The 20,239-nt window shown below is 51.0% G+C and overlaps 1 protein-coding gene across 3 annotated transcripts in view; it reads right to left on the minus strand.

Moving 5' to 3' along the window:
- Positions 1 to 20,239, minus strand: part of mrpl3 (mitochondrial ribosomal protein L3) — an 86,139-nt gene that overhangs the window by 27,296 nt on the left and 38,604 nt on the right. Inside the window, exons 4-5 of one of the 3 annotated variants that reach the window (XM_079530981.1) lie at positions 7,292 to 7,390; positions 3,900 to 3,995 (exon numbers count right to left, since the gene is read on the minus strand). The exons of the other annotated variants lie outside the window; for them this stretch is intronic. Coding sequence (XP_079387107.1) covers positions 3,900 to 3,995; positions 7,292 to 7,390 — 195 coding nt within the window. The remainder of the gene's footprint in view (positions 1 to 3,899; positions 3,996 to 7,291; positions 7,391 to 20,239) is intronic. 3 annotated transcript variants of the gene reach the window in all.

The following is a 20,239-nucleotide window of genomic DNA, read 5'->3' on the forward strand; positions in this document are numbered from 1 at the left end:
ATTTATATTTCTTAGTACGGCGGTGTCGTTCGCCAAAAAGAGCAGATCTACAAGCTAACAACGTGTCGAGGCTCAATGCAGCGTTCATTTGAAGATCCGTCCCCTTTGCTCCCACCCTGTGTTGCTGGCTGCTCAGTTCTCTTCCGTCAGCAGCGGAGCGAACGCAGCAGGATAGCATGATAGCATAGAAGGAGTTGCTTGGACCCCGACACGTTGAATACTAAACTTATTTGGAAAGTTTGGAATGTTCAAACATCACTCGATATAACTTTTACCAAACGTGGGTGAAACAGCGTGCAGCCGTGCACGCAAAGAGTGCACGTGCGCACGCACATGGAGTGGACGGATTGATTGATAACCAAAACAACCCTTGCTTAGCACCTCGCTTACAAAAGTGTGTGCGCAGGCTGCGCAGCGCAATACGAATGACCGACCTGTCACCTGGCTGCCGCTGGATACATAATTGTATTACTATTAGTCAGTGGCCTGCGGCCGAGGTGTATATGTACGATGTTTTGTCTGAACCGAAGCAGTCAAAGCCAAGGAGAATGTTACAATACTAATTCACCATCGAGTAGCCTCTGCACTGAATATCACACTCGCATGATAGAACAGCAGGATACAAACGGACTGTCTGTCTGTCCATGAGCAACATGAAATGAATTGATGATTATCCATCCATCCATCCATCTGCATAAAAAACTAATAGTCTATCAGCATAAAAACAAATTGATTAGGCTATAGATTATATAAAAACAAAAAATCCAGATGAATATCAATATTGTGATCATTTCTGAAAAGATATTGTGATATAATATTTTACCATATTGCCCGCCCCTGCCTCATATCACTTTATTAAAGAAAAATCACACCCGTGTGAACTGAGTGGTGCAACTACACATTTATTGTTATAGTTACTGTACATTAGAACCAGGAAAGATTGATTCACTCCGACGTGATATCTGTGATGTCAGTGACGTCACATACTAACCATAGCAACCATGCTTGTTTTTTTGGTTGCTAACCAAAGCAACCATGCTCGTTTTCTTTGGTACGAACAAACACGGGTACAAAGCCAGTTGTTGGAGTGGTTTGCACCACTCAAAAATCACACCTGTGTGAAGTGAGGGGCACTCTTATCATCATACATCATCATGAATCATCTCATACTGGCCAATCAGAATGCCTGTTGCCTGTGATTGGTTAGCTGATTTGCTCGTTTACATATGACGTACATTTTCCTTTCAATGTCAATGGCGTTTAATGTTTTGATTGTTTAATTTATGTCATATTTAGCTGAATTTTGACCTAATGTCTCTGTTCATTGTCAATGGCAAATCTTGAGACGTGTGGGGAATAAAGCTGTATAGGAGGGGCTAGCGCCTCAAAAACACATTATTTGCTAACTTTTCATCGTGCTCCTAAAATCATTTGTGTGCTACTAGATTTTTCAACTTAGTAGCACACGTGCTACTTGGAAAAATGCTAAGCGTCAAGCCCTGACCGTGTTACTTTTTTGTAATGAATACATTACATTTTTGACCCGATGGTCAAGACTCAATTGATCCCCTAGCGGGCAACCAGGCAGGCTCTATTAGCTCAATGGTAAAAAAAAAAAAAAAAAAAAAAAAGAATGTCAGCACTTACGCAGGAAACCGGGTTCAAATCCGGGTGAGAAGAGGAACGCACGTAGTCCAGTACATCTCAGAGATGATTATTGTACTTTTACTACACTACATTTGTTTGAAAACTTTAGTTACATTACGTTAGTTCACATTTTAATGCCGATACTTTTGTACTTTTAGTCTAGTAAATTTTGGATTCCGAACTTGTACTTACGTATTTCTACAATTATTTTACTTCGCACCTTCCTACCTACATGACTGCCTGCCTAAATATGTCCCAAACCGCCCCCTAAGGTCTTCCACTGATGGCCTGCTCGCTTTGCCTAAAAAAATGGCAACTAAAAAATACGGGGAAGCAGCTTTTTGCTTCTACGGGCCGACGGCGTGGAACAAACTCCCACTGTACCTTCGACAGGCAGCCTCTGTAGACATTTTTAAAGCACAGCTCAAGACCCACTTCTACACCCTTGCTTTTAATTGATTTGTTTTTTTAATTTATTTTGTTATTCATGTCCTCACTGTATTGCATTACTGCTCTTGTTTTTAATGTTTATGCCTTGCTTTTCTTTTCTTTTTTTCTCTCTTCATTGCTCTGTAAAGCACTTTGAGCTGCATTTCATGTCATGAAAGGTGCTATACAAATAAAGTTTTATTATTATTATTATTACATAATTGCGGTATTGATACTTTTACTTAACTCATTTTTCTGTATTTGGCTGCGGACCCCCATCTGAAAATATGTTGTTCCAGGGACCCCCATCTGAAAATATGTTGTTCCAGGGACACCCCAGAAGCTAATATTTGAGTTTAAATCGTTCACTCCGAAAGAATATATATTCAAAGATTTGCACTACATTTTCACGATTTTTCAAAAATAGCAGACATACAAGCTCGTTAGCCTGGCTAATAAGCCAGACTAATATCACACAACACTGTCGCGGTATATCAGTCTGGGTCCACTTGGATTTCATTTCCCGGGGGGCGGGTTCAAACATTCTCTCTTTGACGCAATTGGTCAGAGCTACTGTCAGTCAAAAGTCTCAAGCATTGAACGTCACTGTACCAAAGCCCGCCCATATTGCATACCGTGTCCCGATTGGTCCGACCTGTTCTCGATTGTAGGAAAGAGGCGTGCTACTGAGCCTCGCCAGACCGAAATCCGCTGGTAGGCAACTTTTTTTTGCCAACGGCTGATTCGGTCTGGTTTATTAACCAGGCTACAAGCTCGTAGCGCGGCACTCGTGCCGCGCTACGAGCTTGTAGATCTGCTATTTTTCAATAGCTAAGGTATAACATGATGATTAAATCACCAAAAGGGGTTCCCGCCCCAAGATGGGGTCTCTCTCTTGTAGCAAAAACATAACTAAAACTAGCCAACCAATGCTGCTCTTGCACAAATTTAGAAATGAGATCGCATTGCTTAATGTAAGTCGCTCTGGATTAAGAGCGTCTGCTAAATGCCTAAATTGTAAATCGCATAGGAGACCGACTCTAGACCGCAATCTTTTGTTTCGATTAATTACAATAATAGGGATCTCAAGATGAAAGTGGTGAAACCACACAATGTCTGTCGTCAAGTATATAACAAAAAGGCATTTCTCTTTAATAAATATTTTTTATCCCACGATTGTGTAACCCATTTTTCACCCCTGTGTCAATTATCTAATGTGATCCTGGGCTCTACACACCCTCCGCCAACCTAGTCCCCATATATGGGGGACATGGGGAGAGCAACGGACTTGAACTCATGCTTCCTTCATGCCCGAGTGTCCAAGTCGCTCCTGACAGGGTGTTGTTGGACCTTTGTCCACTGATGAAAACTAAATGGAAACTAAATAAAAACTAAGCTATGATGATGACTAAAACTAAGACTAAATATACTGACAATTGTCAACAAATAAAAACTAGACTAAAACATTAGGAAGGTACTAGTGGACAAGAGATCCAGTATAAGTCATTTTACACTTGGTAGCATGCTGAAAATAGCAGATCAGCTATTTTCGGCAAGTGTAAAAACTAGCATTACGACGGCATCAAGGCCCGCCAAAATACATCTTAGTCGACTAAATCAACTGTAGGTTTAGTCGACTAAAATCTTATGATATTTAGTCGACTAAAACTAGACTAACACTAAAACATTCCAGGTGACTTTAGTCATAAGTCTCTTGAATAGTCACATTTCAGTCACTTATGACTAAAACTAAAATCATTTTTTTTCCTGCCAAAAGCAACACTGGAGCGTGCATGGAGTGAAGCTGAGCTGGTGAACCTGGTTTTGATGACGGCGTCTTCAGACACTTTAAACGCAGAGACTTTCTGTTTCGGAGGAACTCCCGCCATCCTGAACATCTCCATACCCTCCTCCGTCCTCTGTGTGTGTGTGTGTGTGGGGGGGGGGGGGGGGGGGGGGGATGGGGGGGAGAGAGAGAGAGAGAATACATCAGTACAGTGAGCAGCAGTTGGGACTCTGGCATTTAAAAATGTACTGTGTGGACCTGCTACGACTGTGAGCATGCACGGCCGCACATGCACACACACACACACAGGCGCTCTTGACATTTCCTTTCACTCATCTCATTCCCTCCTGTAAACTCTCTTTCAGCTCTCTCTCTCTCACTCATGTGTGGGTATGTTACTCTCTCTCATGTGTGTGCGCGTGTGGTGTGTGTGTGTGTGTGTGTGTGTGTGTGTGTGTGTCTCTCTCTCTCGCTCCCCCTCTGGCAGCTCTGAAAGTCACCCTGTTAGTGATAGGCCTAATCCCGATTATTTTCACCGATATTGATGTCATGACTCAATAATGAGTGGCGGTGGCTCAGGGGTAGAGTGGCTGGATGGTAACCGTAAGGTTGCCAGTTCGAACCCTGTGGGCTCCCCCAGAGTCGGTGTCGAAGTGTCCTTGAGCAAGACTCTGAACACCTAATTGCTCCCGATGTGCAGGTTGGTGCCTTGCATGGTTTCGGGATAAGGGGTTTAGAGAGAGAGAAGTTTAGGGATAAGGGGTTTAGAAGTTTAGGGATAAGGGGTTTAGGGATAAGGGGTTTAGGGATAAGGGGTTTAGGGATAAGGGGTTTAGCGGTGACGAAAATGGAGCTCCTAGTCTTGGAAAAGCCAACTTCTGGATGATCAAACGCGTGCAAAAATCTGCATACCGAAATTCATAGGATATGGAATACTAAATGAGGTCAAATGTAGAGTGGGGGGGGGGGGGGGGGGGGAGAAATCTCTGTTAACCCATTTATGCCCGACGTCGAAATTTAATTATTTTATTTTTTTTGTCAGTTTTCTGAAATATTTTTTGTTTCTATGTCAGTGGTGTTCAATATTTCATGTCAAGGACCCCCAGGGTGTAATTGGCCGCCGACCCCAATTTGAAAATATGTTGTTCCAGGGACCCCCCCCCCCCCCCCCAGAAGCAACAATTTGAGTTGAAACGTTCGCTCTGAAAGAATATATATTCAAAGATTTGCGCTACATTTTCACGATTTTTCAATAGCTAAAGTATAACATAATGCTTTAAAACACCAAAAGGGGTTCCCGCCCAGAATGGGCTAATGCATTAAACAGAGATGAGACGAGGAGGTGCTAATTAGGGGCTGCTCAATTAATTTCATTTAATTTTAAATTAAACTTTGGCTTCTGACAATTTATGAAAACAAGATAAAATGAAGATAAAACGATTATTGAGCCGTGAAGTGATCCTCTAAGTCAGTGGTTCCTAAAGTGGTACCCTAGGTACCCTAGGGGGTCCTTGAGGGACCCCTAGGGGTCCTTGAGGGACCCCTAGGGGTCCTTGAGGAAGTGGGGTCTGGGGACCCCTAGGGGTCCTTGAGGAAGTGGGGTCTGGGGACCCCTAGGGGTCCTTGAGGGACCCCTAGGGGTCCTTGAGGAAGTGGGGACTGGGGACCCCTAGGGGTCCTTGAGGGAGTTAGAGGGGTCTGGGGACCCCTAGGGGTCCTTGAGGGAGTGGGGTCTGGGGACCCCTAGGGGTCCTTGAGGGAGTTAGAGGGGTCTGGGGACCCCTAGGGGTCCTTGAGGGAGTGGGGTCTGGGGACCCCTAGGGGTCCTTGAGGGACCCCTAGGGACCCCTAGGGGTCCTTGAGGAAGTGGGGTCTGGGGACCCCTAGGGGTCCTTGAGGAAGTGGGGTCTGGGGACCCCTAGGGGTCCTTGAGGAAGTGGGGTCTGGGGACCCCTAGGGGTCCTTGAGGGACCCCTAGGGGTCCTTGAGGAAGTGGGGTCTGGGGACCCCTAGGGGTCCTTGAGGAAGTGGGGTCTGGGGACCCCTAGGGGTCCTTGAGGGAGTTAGAGGGGTCTGGGGACCCCTAGGGGTTCTTGAGGGACCCCTAGGGGTCCTTGAGGGAGTTAGAGGGGTCTGGGGACCCCTAGGGGTCCTTGAGGGACCCCTAGGGGTCCTTGAGGGAGTTAGAGGGGTCTGGGGACCCCTAGGGGTTCTTGAGGAAGTGGGGTCTGGGGACCCCTAGGGGTCCTTGAGGGACCCCTAGGGGTTCTTGAGGAAGTGGGGTCTGGGGACCCCTAGGGGTCCTTGAGGGACCCCTAGGGGTCCTTGAGGAAGTGGGGTCTGGGGACCCCTAGGGGTCCTTGAGGGAGTGGGGTCTGGGGACCCCTAGGGGTCCTTGAGGGACCCCTAGGGGTCCTTGAGGAAGTGGGGTCTGGGGACCCCTAGGGGTCCTTGAGGGAGTGGGGTCTGGGGACCCCTAGGGGTCCTTGAGGGAGTGGGGTCTGGGGACCCCTAGGGGTCCTTGAGGAAGTGGGGTCTGGGGACCCCTAGGGGTCCTTGAGGGAGTGGGGTCTGGGGACCCCTAGGGGTCCTTGAGGAAGTGGGGTCTGGGGACCCCTAGGGGTCCTTGAGGGACCCCTAGGGGTCCTTGAGGGAGTGGGGTCTGGGGACCCCTAGGGGTCCTTGAGGGAGTCAAGTGGGGTCTGGGGACCCCTAGGGGTCCTTGAGGGACCCCTAGGGGTCCTTGAGGGAGTGGGGTCTGGGGACCCCTAGGGGTCCTTGAGGGAGTGGGGTCTGGGGACCCCTAGGGGTCCTTGAGGAAGTGGGGTCTGGGGACCCCTAGGGGTCCTTGAGGGACCCCTAGGGGTCCTTGAGGGAGTGGGGTCTGGGGACCCCTAGGGGTCCTTGAGGGAGTCAAGTGGGGTCTGGGGACCCCTAGGGGTCCTTGAGGGACCCCTAGGGGTCCTTGAGGAAGTGGGGTCTGGGGACCCCTAGGGGTCCTTGAGGGAGTTGGAGGGAAACTCTGAAAATGGCTGAAACTCACTAGCCGTAAAAACCTTCTAGTTTGAGAACCACTGCTTTAACCCATTCTGGGCGGGAACCCCTTTTGGTGTTTTAAGCATTATGTTATACTTTAGCTATTGAAAAACAGCAGATCTACAAACTCATAGAGTGGCACCGAGTGCTACAAGCTTGTAGGTCTGCTATTTTTGTGGAATGTGGAGCAAATGTTTGAATATATATTCTTTCAGAGCCAACGTTTAAAAAAATCAACTGTAGACTAAAATCTTATGACATTTAGTTGACTAAAAGGTACACTAAAACATTCAAGGTGACTAAAATGTGACTAAAACTAAATGAAAACTATTCAAGAGACTATGACTAAAACTAAAATCAAAATTTGCTGCCAAAAACAACACTGGTTCTTACTTGGAAAGGCGATACGTTTTTTGCTCCCACCAGCAAGGCACTGGTGTTGCCATCAAACTCCTCTTTGGACAGACACTTCAGCACATGGCAGTCCTGCACCTGGAAAAACAAGGCAGACACTTCAGAACATGGCAGTCCTGCACCTGGAAAAACAAGGCAGACACTTCAGCACATGGCAGTCCTGCACCTGGAAGAACAAGACAGACACTTCAGCACATGGCAGTCCTGCACCTGGAAGAACAAGACAGACACTTCAGAACATGGCAGTCCTGCACCTGGAAGAACAAGACAGACACTTCAGAACATGGCAGTCCTGCACCTGGAAGAACAAGACAGACACTTCAGAACATGGCAGTCCTGCACCTGGAAGAACAAGACAAACACTTCAGCACATGGCAGTCCTGCACCTGGAAGAACAAGACAGACACTTCAGAACATGGCAGTCCTGCACCTGGAAGAACAAGACAGACACTTCAGAACATGGCAGTCCTGCACCTGGAAGAACAAGACAGACACTTCAGAACATGGCAGTCCTGCACCTGGAAGAACAAGACAGACACTTCAGCACATGGCAGTCCTGCACCTGGAAGAACAAGACAGACACTTCAGAACATGGCAGTCCTGCACCTGGAAGAACAAGACAGACACTTCAGAACATGGCAGTCCTGCACCTGGAAGAACAAGACAAACACTTCAGAACATGGCAGTCCTGCACCTGGAAGAACAAGACAAACACTTCAGAACATGGCAGTCCTGCACCTGGAAGAACAAGACAGACACTTCAGAACATGGCAGTCCTGCACCTGGAAGAACAAGACAGACACTTCAGAACATGGCAGTCCTGCACCTGGAAGAACAAGACAGACACTTCAGAACATGGCAGTCCTGCACCTGGAAGAACAAGCACAGGAGGAAGAGATACGTGACTAAATGTGAATTTTGAATTTGTTTTGACATTGACATATTGGTTGTTCAGTTTGACCCACCAGTTTTGGAGATATGGCTTATAGAGTAATGTCTTGCAGAGAAACAGCGAGTTGAGAAAACAGGCTTGAAAGGTTCACTTCTGTGGTCTCTAACATTACACCTAGCTACATGTTTAAGCATTTATTTCATATTTACATGTCTTCTGTGGTCTCTAACATTACACCTAGCTACGTTTAAGTATTTATTTCATATTTACATGTCTTCTGTGGACTCTTAACATTACACCTAGCTACATGTTTAAGCATTTATTTCATATTTACATGTCTTCTGTGGTCTCTAACATTACACCTAGCTACGTTTAAGTATTTATTTCATATTTGCATGTCTTCTGTGGACTCTAACATTACACCTAGCTACATGTTTAAGTATTTATTTCATATTTACATGTCTTCTGTGGTCTCTAACATTACACCTATAGCTACATGTTTAAGTATTTATTTCATATTTACATGTCTTCTGTGGTCTCTAACATTACACCTAGCTACATGTTTAAGTATTTATTTCATATTGACATGTCTTCTGTGGTCTCTAACATTACACCTAGCTACATGTTTAAGTATTTATTTCATATTTACATGTCTTCTGTGGTCTCTAACATTACACCTAGCTACATGTTTAAGTATTTAAGTGTTTATTAAGTGTTAAGTGTTAAGTGTTAAGTGTTAAGTATTAGGTGTTAAGTGTTTAAGTCTCTAACATTACACCTATAGCTACATGTTTAAGCATTTATTTCATATTGACATGTCGATTTCAGCTCTGACACTTATTTCAGACATGCTCTAGTATGTGAAGAGTCTGCCTGTGCTATTAACTCGTTTTTCCTCTGGTGAAAAGCTGGAGTTGGCAGGCTCTCAGTCAAACCTGGTCACAATTGTATGGTTTACACCAGTGATGATTTCGTCGACTGAAAAACTATGACGAAAAATGTTCGTCAACGACCTTTTTTTCACAAAGGAAAACTAAATGGAAACTAAATGAAAGTTATGATGACTAAATATTAGACAATTTCGTCAACAAATAAAAGCTAGACTAAAATGTTAGGAAGGGGACTAGTGGACAAGAGATCCAGTAGAAGTCATTTTACACTTGATTGCATGGCTGAAAATAGCAGATCTACAAGCTCACAACGCGTCGCAGTGCGACACGTTGTGAGCTTGTAGATCTGCTATTTTCAGCAAGTGTAAAACCTTATGATATTTAGTCGACTAAAACTAGACTAACACTAAAACATTCCATGTGACTAAAATGTGACTAAAACTAAATAAACTATTCAAGAGACTAGGACTAAAACTAAAATCTGCTTCCAAAATCAACACTGGTTTACACTGCAGACAGCACGTACTGTCAATACAGTATAGGCTCCCAAACTGTGGAACAAACTCCCCATCGCAGACTCAACTCCCAATGCTCCGCTGTAATCTACAGCAGGGGTTCTCAACCCGTGGGTCGCGACCCCTCGGGGGGGTCTCGCTAGGGAGGAGACCCCGGGGCAGACCAAGGATCACGTCCCACTGGGAGGAGACCCCCAGGCAGACCAAGGACCACGTCCCACTGGGAGGAGACCCCCAGGCAGACCAAGGATCACGTCCCACCGGGAGGAGACCCCGGGGCAGACCAAGGATCACGTCCCACCGGGAGGAGACCCCGGGGCAGACCAAGGATCACGTCCCACTGGGAGGAGACCCCTGGGCAGACCAAGGATCACGTCCCACTGGGAGGAGACCCCGGGGCAGACCAATGATCACGTCCCACCGGGAGGAGACCCCGGGGCAGACCAAGGATCACGTCCCACTGGGAGGAGACCCCCGGGGCAGACCAAGGATCACGTCCAACTGGGAGGAGACCCCCAGGCAGACCAAGGATCACGTCCTACTGGGAGGAGACCCCGGGGCAGACCAATGATCACGTCCCACTGGGAGGAGACCCCGGGGCAGACCAAGGATCACGTCCTACTGGGAGGAGACCCCGGGGCAGACCAAGGATCACGTCCTACTGGGAGGAGACCCCGGGGCAGACCAAGGATCACGTCCCACTGGGAGGAGACCCCGGGGCAGACCAAGGATCACGTCCCACTGGGAGGAGACCCCCGGGGCAGACCAAGGATCACGTCCTACTGGGAGGAGACCCCGGGGCAGACCAATGATCACGTCCCACTGGGAGGAGACCCCCGGGGCAGACCAAGGATCACGTCCCACTGGGAGGAGACCCCGGGGGGCAGACCGAGGCGCAGTTGGAGGAAACGCATCGACTCACTGGCCTTGGAACGTCTCGGAATCCCCCAGGAGGAAGTCACTAATGTTGCTCTGGAGAGGGAAGTCTGGGGCACTCTGGTGGAGCTGTTGCCCCCACGACCCGACTACGGATAAGCGGTTGAAGATGGATGGATGGTATACTGTAGCACTCGCCGTACCACTTGCCCTTGCCTTGACGACCTTGCAGTCTGACGCAAAGGTTCAAATGTAATGATGACCATTTTTTTTAAATCCCAGGACCTTCTAGCAGTGAGGCGACAGCACTAGCGACTGTGGGAATCGAACCCAGGACCTTCTAGCGGTGAGGCGACAGCACTAGCGACTGTGGGAATCGAACCCAGGACCTTCTAGCGGTGAGGCGACAGCACTAGCGACTGTGGGAATGGAACCCAGGACCTTCTAGCGGTGAGGCGACAGCACTACCGACTGTGGGAATGGAACCCAGGACCTTCTAGCGGTGAGGAGACAGCACTACCGACTGTGGGAATGGAACCCAGGACCTTCTAGCTGTGAGGCGACAGCACTACCGACTGTGGGAATCGAACCCAGGACCTTCTAGCGGTGAGAGGACAGCACTACCGACTGTGGGAATCGAACCCAGGACCTTCTAGCGGTGAGGCGACAGCACTACAGACTGTGGGAATAGAACCCAGGACCTTCTAGCGGTGAGGCGACAGCACTACCGACTGTGGGAATCGAACCCAGAACCTTCTAGCGGTGAGGCGACAGCACTACCGACTGTGGGAATAGAACCCAGGACCTTCTAGCGGTGAGGAGACAGCACTACCGACTGTGGGAATCGAACCCAGAACCTTCTAGCGGTGAGGCGACAGCACTACCGACTGTGGGAATAGAACCCAGGACCTTCTAGCGGTGAGGCGACAGCACTACCGACTGTGGGAATAGAACCCAGGACCTTCTAGCGGTGAGGAGACAGCACTACCGACTGTGGGAATCGAACCCAGGACCTTCTAGCGGTGAGGAGACAGCACTACCGACTGTGGGAATGGAACCCAGGACCTTCTAGCTGTGAGGCGACAGCACTACCGACTGTGGGAATGGAACCCAGGACCTTCTAGCTGTGAGGCGACAGCACTACCGACTGTGGGAATGGAACCCAGGACCTTCTAGCGGTGAGGCGACAGCACTACCGACTGTGGGAATGGAACCCAGGACCTTCTAGCGGTGAGGAGACAGCACTACAGACTGTGGGAATGGAACCCAGGACCTTCTAGCTGTGAGGAGACAGCACTACCGACTGTGGGAATGGAACCCAGGACCTTCTAGCGGTGAGGCGACAGCACTACCGACTGTGGGAATGGAACCCAGGACCTTCTAGCTGTGAGGAGACAGCACTACCGACTGTGGGAATCGAACCCAGGACCTTCTAGCGGTGAGGCGACAGCACTACCGACTGTGGGAATGGAACCCAGGACCTTCTAGCTGTGAGGAGACAGCACTACCGACTGTGGGAATGGAACCCAGGACCTTCTAGCTGTGAGGAGACAGCACTACCGACTGTGGGAATGGAACCCAGAACCTTCTAGCTGTGAGGAGACAGCACTACCGACTGTGGGAATCGAACCCAGGACCTTCTAGCGGTGAGAGGACAGCACTACCGACTGTGGGAATGGAACCCAGGACCTTCTAGCGGTGAGGAGACAGCACTACCGACTGTGGGAATGGAACCCAGGACCTTCTAGCGGTGAGGCGACAGCACTACCGACTGTGGGAATGGAACCCAGGACCTTCTAGCTGTGAGGAGACAGCACTACCGACTGTGGGAATGGAACCCAGGACCTTCTAGCTGTGAGGAGACAGCACTACCGACTGTGGGAATGGAACCCAGGACCTTCTAGCGGTGAGGCGACAGCACTACCGACTGTGGGAATGGAACCCAGGACCTTCTAGCGGTGAGGAGACAGCACTACCGACTGTGGGAATGGAACCCAGGACCTTCTAGCTGTGAGGAGACAGCACTACCGACTGTGGGAATGGAACCCAGGACCTTCTAGCGGTGAGGCGACAGCACTACCGACTGTGGGAATGGAACCCAGGACCTTCTAGCGGTGAGGCGACAGCACTACCGACTGTGGGAATGGAACCCAGGACCTTCTAGCGGTGAGGAGACAGCACTACCGACTGTGGGAATGGAACCCAGGACCTTCTAGCTGTGAGGAGACAGCACTACCGACTGTGGGAATGGAACCCAGGACCTTCTAGCGGTGAGGCGACAGCACTACCGACTGTGGGAATGGAACCCAGGACCTTCTAGCGGTGAGGAGACAGCACTACCGACTGTGGGAATGGAACCCAAGACCTTCTAGCGGTGAGGCGACAGCACTACCGACTGTGGGAATGGAACCCAGGACCTTCTAGCGGTGAGGAGACAGCACTACCGACTGTGGGAATGGAACCCAGGACCTTCTAGCTGTGAGGAGACAGCACTACCGACTGTGGGAATGGAACCCAGGACCTTCTAGCTGTGAGGCGACAGCACTACCGACTGTGGGAATAGAACCCAGGACCTTCTAGCTGTGAGGAGACAGCACTACCGACTGTGGGAATGGAACCCAGGACCTTCTAGCTGTGAGGAGACAGCACTACCGACTGTGGGAATGGAACCCAGGACCTTCTAGCTGTGAGGAGACAGCACTACCGACTGTGGGAATGGAACCCAGGACCTTCTAGCTGTGAGGAGACAGCACTACCGACTGTGGGAATGGAACCCAGGACCTTCTAGCGGTGAGGAGACAGCACTACCGACTGTGGGAATGGAACCCAGGACCTTCTAGCTGTGAGGAGACAGCACTACCGACTGTGGGAATGGAACCCAGGACCTTCTAGCTGTGAGGCGACAGCACTACCGACTGTGGGAATGGAACCCAGGACCTTCTAGCGGTGAGGCGACAGCACTACCGACTGTGGGAATGGAACCCAGGACCTTCTAGCGGTGAGGAGACAGCACTACAGACTGTGGGAATGGAACCCAGGACCTTTTAGCTGTGAGGAGACAGCACTACCGACTGTGGGAATGGAACCCAGGACCTTCTAGCGGTGAGGCGACAGCACTACCGACTGTGGGAATGGAACCCAGGACCTTCTAGCTGTGAGGAGACAGCACTACCGACTGTGGGAATCGAACCCAGGACCTTCTAGCGGTGAGGCGACAGCACTACCGACTGTGGGAATGGAACCCAGGACCTTCTAGCTGTGAGGAGACAGCACTACCGACTGTGGGAATGGAACCCAGGACCTTCTAGCTGTGAGGAGACAGCACTACCGACTGTGGGAATGGAACCCAGGACCTTCTAGCTGTGAGGAGACAGCACTACCGACTGTGGGAATGGAACCCAGGACCTTCTAGCGGTGAGGAGACAGCACTACCGACTGTGGGAATGGAACCCAGGACCTTCTAGCGGTGAGGCGACAGCACTACCGACTGTGGGAATGGAACCCAGGACCTTCTAGCTGTGAGGAGACAGCACTACCGACTGTGGGAATGGAACCCAGGACCTTCTAGCTGTGAGGAGACAGCACTACCGACTGTGGGAATGGAACCCAGGACCTTCTAGCGGTGAGGCGACAGCACTACCGACTGTGGGAATGGAACCCAGGACCTTCTAGCGGTGAGGAGACAGCACTACCGACTGTGGGAATGGAACCCAGGACCTTCTAGCTGTGAGGAGACAGCACTACCGACTGTGGGAATGGAACCCAGGACCTTCTAGCGGTGAGGCGACAGCACTACCGACTGTGGGAATGGAACCCAGGACCTTCTAGCGGTGAGGCGACAGCACTACCGACTGTGGGAATGGAACCCAGGACCTTCTAGCGGTGAGGAGACAGCACTACCGACTGTGGGAATGGAACCCAGGACCTTCTAGCTGTGAGGAGACAGCACTACCGACTGTGGGAATGGAACCCAGGACCTTCTAGCGGTGAGGCGACAGCACTACCGACTGTGGGAATGGAACCCAGGACCTTCTAGCGGTGAGGAGACAGCACTACCGACTGTGGGAATGGAACCCAGGACCTTCTAGCGGTGAGGCGACAGCACTACCGACTGTGGGAATGGAACCCAGGACCTTCTAGCGGTGAGGAGACAGCACTACCGACTGTGGGAATGGAACCCAGGACCTTCTAGCTGTGAGGAGACAGCACTACCGACTGTGGAAATGGAACCCAGGACCTTCTAGCTGTGAGGCGACAGCACTACCGACTGTGGGAATAGAACCCAGGACCTTCTAGCTGTGAGGAGACAGCACTACCGACTGTGGGAATGGAACCCAGGACCTTCTAGCTGTGAGGAGACAGCACTACCGACTGTGGGAATGGAACCCAGGACCTTCTAGCTGTGAGGAGACAGCACTACCGACTGTGGGAATGGAACCCAGGACCTTCTAGCTGTGAGGAGACAGCACTACAGACTGTGGGAATGGAACCCAGGACCTTCTAGCGGTGAGGAGACAGCACTACCGACTGTGGGAATGGAACCCAGGACCTTCTAGCTGTGAGGAGACAGCACTACCGACTGTGGGAATGGAACCCAGGACCTAGCTGTGAGGAGACAGCACTTCCGACTGTGGGAATCGAACCCAGGACCTTCTAGCGGTGAGGCGACAGCACTACCGACTGTGGGAATGGAACCCAGGACCTTCTAGCGGTGAGGCGACAGCACTACCGACTGTGGGAATGGAACCCAGGACCTTCTAGCTGTGAGGAGACAGCACTACCGACTGTGGGAATGGAACCCAGGACCTTCTAGCTGTGAGGAGACAGCACTACCGACTGTGGGAATGGAACCCAGGACCTTCTAGCGGTGAGGCGACAGCACTACCGACTGTGGGAATGGAACCCAGGACCTTCTAGCGGTGAGGAGACAGCACTACCGACTGTGGGAATGGAACCCAGGACCTTCTAGCTGTGAGGAGACAGCACTACCGACTGTGGGAATGGAACCCAGGACCTTCTAGCTGTGAGGAGACAGCACTACCGACTGTGGGAATGGAACCCAGGACCTTCTAGCTGTGAGGCGACAGCACTACCGACTGTGGGAATGGAACCCAGGACCTTCTAGCGGTGAGGAGACAGCACTACCGACTGTGGGAATGGAACCCAGGACCTTCTAGCTGTGAGGAGACAGCACTACCGACTGTGGGAATGGAACCCAGGACCTTCTAGCTGTGAGGAGACAGCACTACCGACTGTGGGAATGGAACCCAGGACCTTCTAGCTGTGAGGAGACAGCACTACCGACTGTGGGAATGGAACCCAGGACCTTCTAGCGGTGAGGAGACAGCACTACCGACTGTGGGAATGGAACCCAGGACCTTCTAGCGGTGAGGCGACAGCACTACCGACTGTGGGAATGGAACCCAGGACCTTCTAGCTGTGAGGAGACAGCACTACCGACTGTGGGAATGGAACCCAGGACCTTCTAGCGGTGAGGAGACAGCACTACCGACTGTGGGAATGGAACCCAGGACCTTCTAGCGGTGAGGCGACAGCACGACCGACTGTGGGAATGGAACCCAGGACCTTCTAGCGGTGAGGAGACAGCACTACCGACTGTGGGAATGGAACCCAGGACCTTCTAGCGGTGAGGAGACAGCACTACCGATTGTGGGAATGGAACCCAGGACCTTCTAGCGGTGAGGAGACAGCACTACTGACTGTGGGAATGGAACCCAGGACCTTCTAGCTGTGAGGAGACAGCACTACCGACTGTGGGAATGGAACCCAGGACCTTCTAGCGGTGAGGAGACAGCACTACCGACTGTGGGAATGGAACCCAGGACCTTCTAGCGGTGAGGAGACAGCACTACCGACTGTGGGAATGGAACCCAGGACCTTCTAGCTGTGAGGAGACAGCACTACCGACTGTGGGAATGGAACCCAGGACCTTCTAGCTGTGAGGAGACAGCACTACCGACTGTGGGAATGGAACCCAGGACCTTCTAGCTGTGAGGAGACAGCACTACCGACTGTGGGAATGGAACCCAGGACCTTCTAGCTGTGAGGAGACAGCACTACCGACTGTGGGAATGGAACCCAGGACCTTCTAGCGGTGAGGAGACAGCACTACAGACTGTGGGAATGGAACCCAGAACCTTCTAGCTGTGAGGAGACAGCACTACCGACTGTGGGAATGGAACCCAGGACCTTCTAGCGGTGAGGAGACAGCACTACAGACTGTGGGAATGGAACCCAGGACCTTCTAGCTGTGAGGAGACAGCACTACAGACTGTGGGAATGGAACCCAGGACCTTCTAGCGGTGAGGAGACAGCACTACAGACTGTGGGAATGGAACCCAGGACCTTCTAGCGGTGAGGAGACAGCACTACCGACTGTGGGAATGGAACCCAGGACCTTCTAGCGGTGAGGAGACAGCACTACCGACTGTGGGAATGGAACCCAGGACCTTCTAGCGGTGAGGCGACAGCACTACCGACTGTGGGAATGGAACCCAGGACCTTCTAGCGGTGAGGAGACAGCACTACCGACTGTGGGAATGGAACCCAGGACCTTCTAGCGGTGAGGCGACAGCACTACCGACTGTGGGAATGGAACCCAGGACCTTCTAGCGGTGAGGAGACAGCACTACCGACTGTGGGAATGGAACCCAGGACCTTCTAGCGGTGAGGAGACAGCACTACCGACTGTGGGAATGGAACCCAGGACCTTCTAGCGGTGAGGCGACAGCACTACCGACTGTGGGAATGGAACCCAGGACCTTCTAGCGGTGAGGAGACAGCACTACTGACTGTGGGAATGGAACCCAGGACCTTCTAGCTGTGAGGCGACAGCACTACCGACTGTGGGAATCGAACCCAGGACCTTCTAGCGGTGAGGAGACAGCACTACCGACTGTGGGAATGGAACCCAGGACCTTCTAGCGGTGAGGAGACAGCACTACCGACTGTGGGAATGGAACCCAGGACCTTCTAGCGGTGAGACGACAGCACTACCGACTGTGGGAATGGAACCCAGGACCTTCTAGCGGTGAGGCGACAGCACTACCGACTGTGGGAATGGAACCCAGGACCTTCTAGCTGTGAGGAGACAGCACTACCGACTGTGGGAATGGAACCCAGGACCTTCTAGCTGTGAGGAGACAGCACTACCGACTGTGGGAATGGAACCCAGGACCTTCTAGCGGTGAGGAGACAGCACTACCGACTGTGGGAATGGAACCCAGAACCTTCTAGCTGTGAGGAGACAGCACTACCGACTGTGGGAATGGAACCCAGGACCTTCTAGCGGTGAGGCGACAGCACTACCGAGTGTGGGAATGGAACCCAGGACCTTCTAGCGGTGAGGCGACAGCACTACCGACTGTGGGAATGGAACCCAGAACCTTCTAGCTGTGAGGCGACAGCACTACCGACTGTGGGAATGGAACCCAGAACCTTCTAGCGGTGAGGCGACAGCACTACCGACTGTGGGAATGGAACCCAGGACCTTCTAGCGGTGAGGAGACAGCACTACCGACTGTGGGAATGGAACCCAGGACCTTCTAGCTGTGAGGAGACAGCACTACCGACTGTGGGAATGGAACCCAGGACCTTCTAGCTGTGAGGAGACAGCACTACCGACTGTGGGAATGGAACCCAGGACCTTCTAGCGGTGAGGAGACAGCACTACCGACTGTGGGAATGGAACCCAGGACCTTCTAGCTGTGAGGAGACAGCACTACCGACTGTGGGAATGGAACCCAGGACCTTCTAGCGGTGAGGAGACAGCACTACCGACTGTGGGAATGGAACCCAGGACCTTCTAGCGGTGAGGAGACAGCACTACCGACTGTGGGAATGGAACCCAGGACCTTCTAGCGGTGAGGAGACAGCACTACCGACTGTGGGAATGGAACCCAGGACCTTCTAGCGGTGAGGAGACAGCACTACCGACTGTGGGAATGGAACCCAGGACCTTCTAGCGGTGAGGAGACAGCACTACCGACTGTGGGAATGGAACCCAGGACCTTCTAGCGGTGAGGAGACAGCACTACCGACTGTGGGAATGGAACCCAGGACCTTCTAGCTGTGAGGAGACAGCACTACCGACTGTGGGAATGGAACCCAGGACCTTCTAGCGGTGAGGCGACAGCACTACCGACTGTGGGAATGGAACCCAGGACCTTCTAGCGGTGAGGAGACAGCACTACCGACTGTGGGAATGGAACCCAGGACCTTCTAGCGGTGAGGAGACAGCACTACCGACTGTGGGAATGGAACCCAGGACCTTCTAGCGGTGAGGAGACAGCACTACCGACTGTGGGAATGGAACCCAGGACCTTCTAGCGGTGAGGAGACAGCACTACCGACTGTGGGAATGGAACCCAGGACCTTCTAGCGGTGAGGAGACAGCACTACCGACTGTGGGAATGGAACCCAGGACCTTCTAGCGGTGAGGAGACAGCACTACCGACTGTGGGAATGGAACCCAGGACCTTCTAGCGGTGAGGAGACAGCACTACTGACTGTGGGAATGGAACCCAGGACCTTCTAGCTGTGAGGCGACAGCACTACCGACTGTGGGAATCGAACCCAGGACCTTCTAGCGGTGAGGCGACAGCACTACCGACTGTGGGAATGGAACCCAGGACCTTCTAGCGGTGAGGCGACAGCACTACCGACTGTGGGAATGGAACCCAGGACCTTCTAGCTGTGAGGCGACAGCACTACCGACTGTGCCACCATGCCCCCATTTCTTATTTTTTTGTGATGAAGCAATGGTACAAAAACTGTAAAAAAAACAATATAATAATAATAAAAGATAAATAATATTAATATTCGGTTCGCTCTGAAAGAATTTATATTCAAAGATTTGTGCCACATTTTCACGATTTTTCAAACATAGCAGACCTACAAGCTCATAGCGCGCCACCGAGTGGCGCGCTATGAGCTTGTAGATCTGCTATTTTTCAATAGCTAAATTATAACATAACGTTTAAAACACCAAAAGGGGTTAAAAGAGCTTTTAACCCATTTAGGCCCGAGAACGATTCTACAAATGTCTTCTGAATCCCGACAGTTTTCTGAAAAACCTGTTTCTATGTCAGTGCATGGTTCTCAAACTGTCATGTCAAGGACCCCTAGAATCCTATGTAATTGGGCCGCCGACCCCCCCCCCAAATCTCAAAATATGTAGTTCCAGGGACCCCCCCCACCCCCCCCCCCCCCCCCAGAAGCAAAAAAAACGTTCGCTCTGAAATAATTTATATTCAAAGATTTGCGCCACATTTTCACGATTTAACCCATTTAGACCTGAGGACGCATGTGTGTCATATTATAGCTTTAAACCCATTCTGGGCGGGAACCCCTTTTGGTGTTTTAACTAAGCATTATGTTGTACTTTAGCTATTGAAAAATAGCAGATCTACAAGCTCATAGCGCGCCACCGAGTGGCGCGCTATGAACTTGTAGGTCTGCTATTTTTGAAAAATCGTAAAAATGCGGCACAAATCTTTGAATATATATTCTTTCAAAGCGAACGTTTTTTTTATTTCGACGTCAGGCCTGAATGGGTTAAAAAAAGAATTGCAGACCTACAAGTTCGTAGCGGAGCTTGTAGGTCTGCTATTTTTTCCAATAGCTAAAGTATAACATAATGCTTGAAACACCAAGAGGGGTTCCCGCCCAAAAATGGGTTAAGTGTCCGAGCTGCTCCAGCGTGTTGTCTTCCTCCGTCTAGTATGAACCTCTT

Source organism: Electrona antarctica (assembly GCF_951216825.1).
Source record: "Electrona antarctica genome assembly, contig: scaffold_312, whole genome shotgun sequence".
NCBI lineage: Eukaryota > Metazoa > Chordata > Actinopteri > Myctophiformes > Myctophidae > Electrona > Electrona antarctica.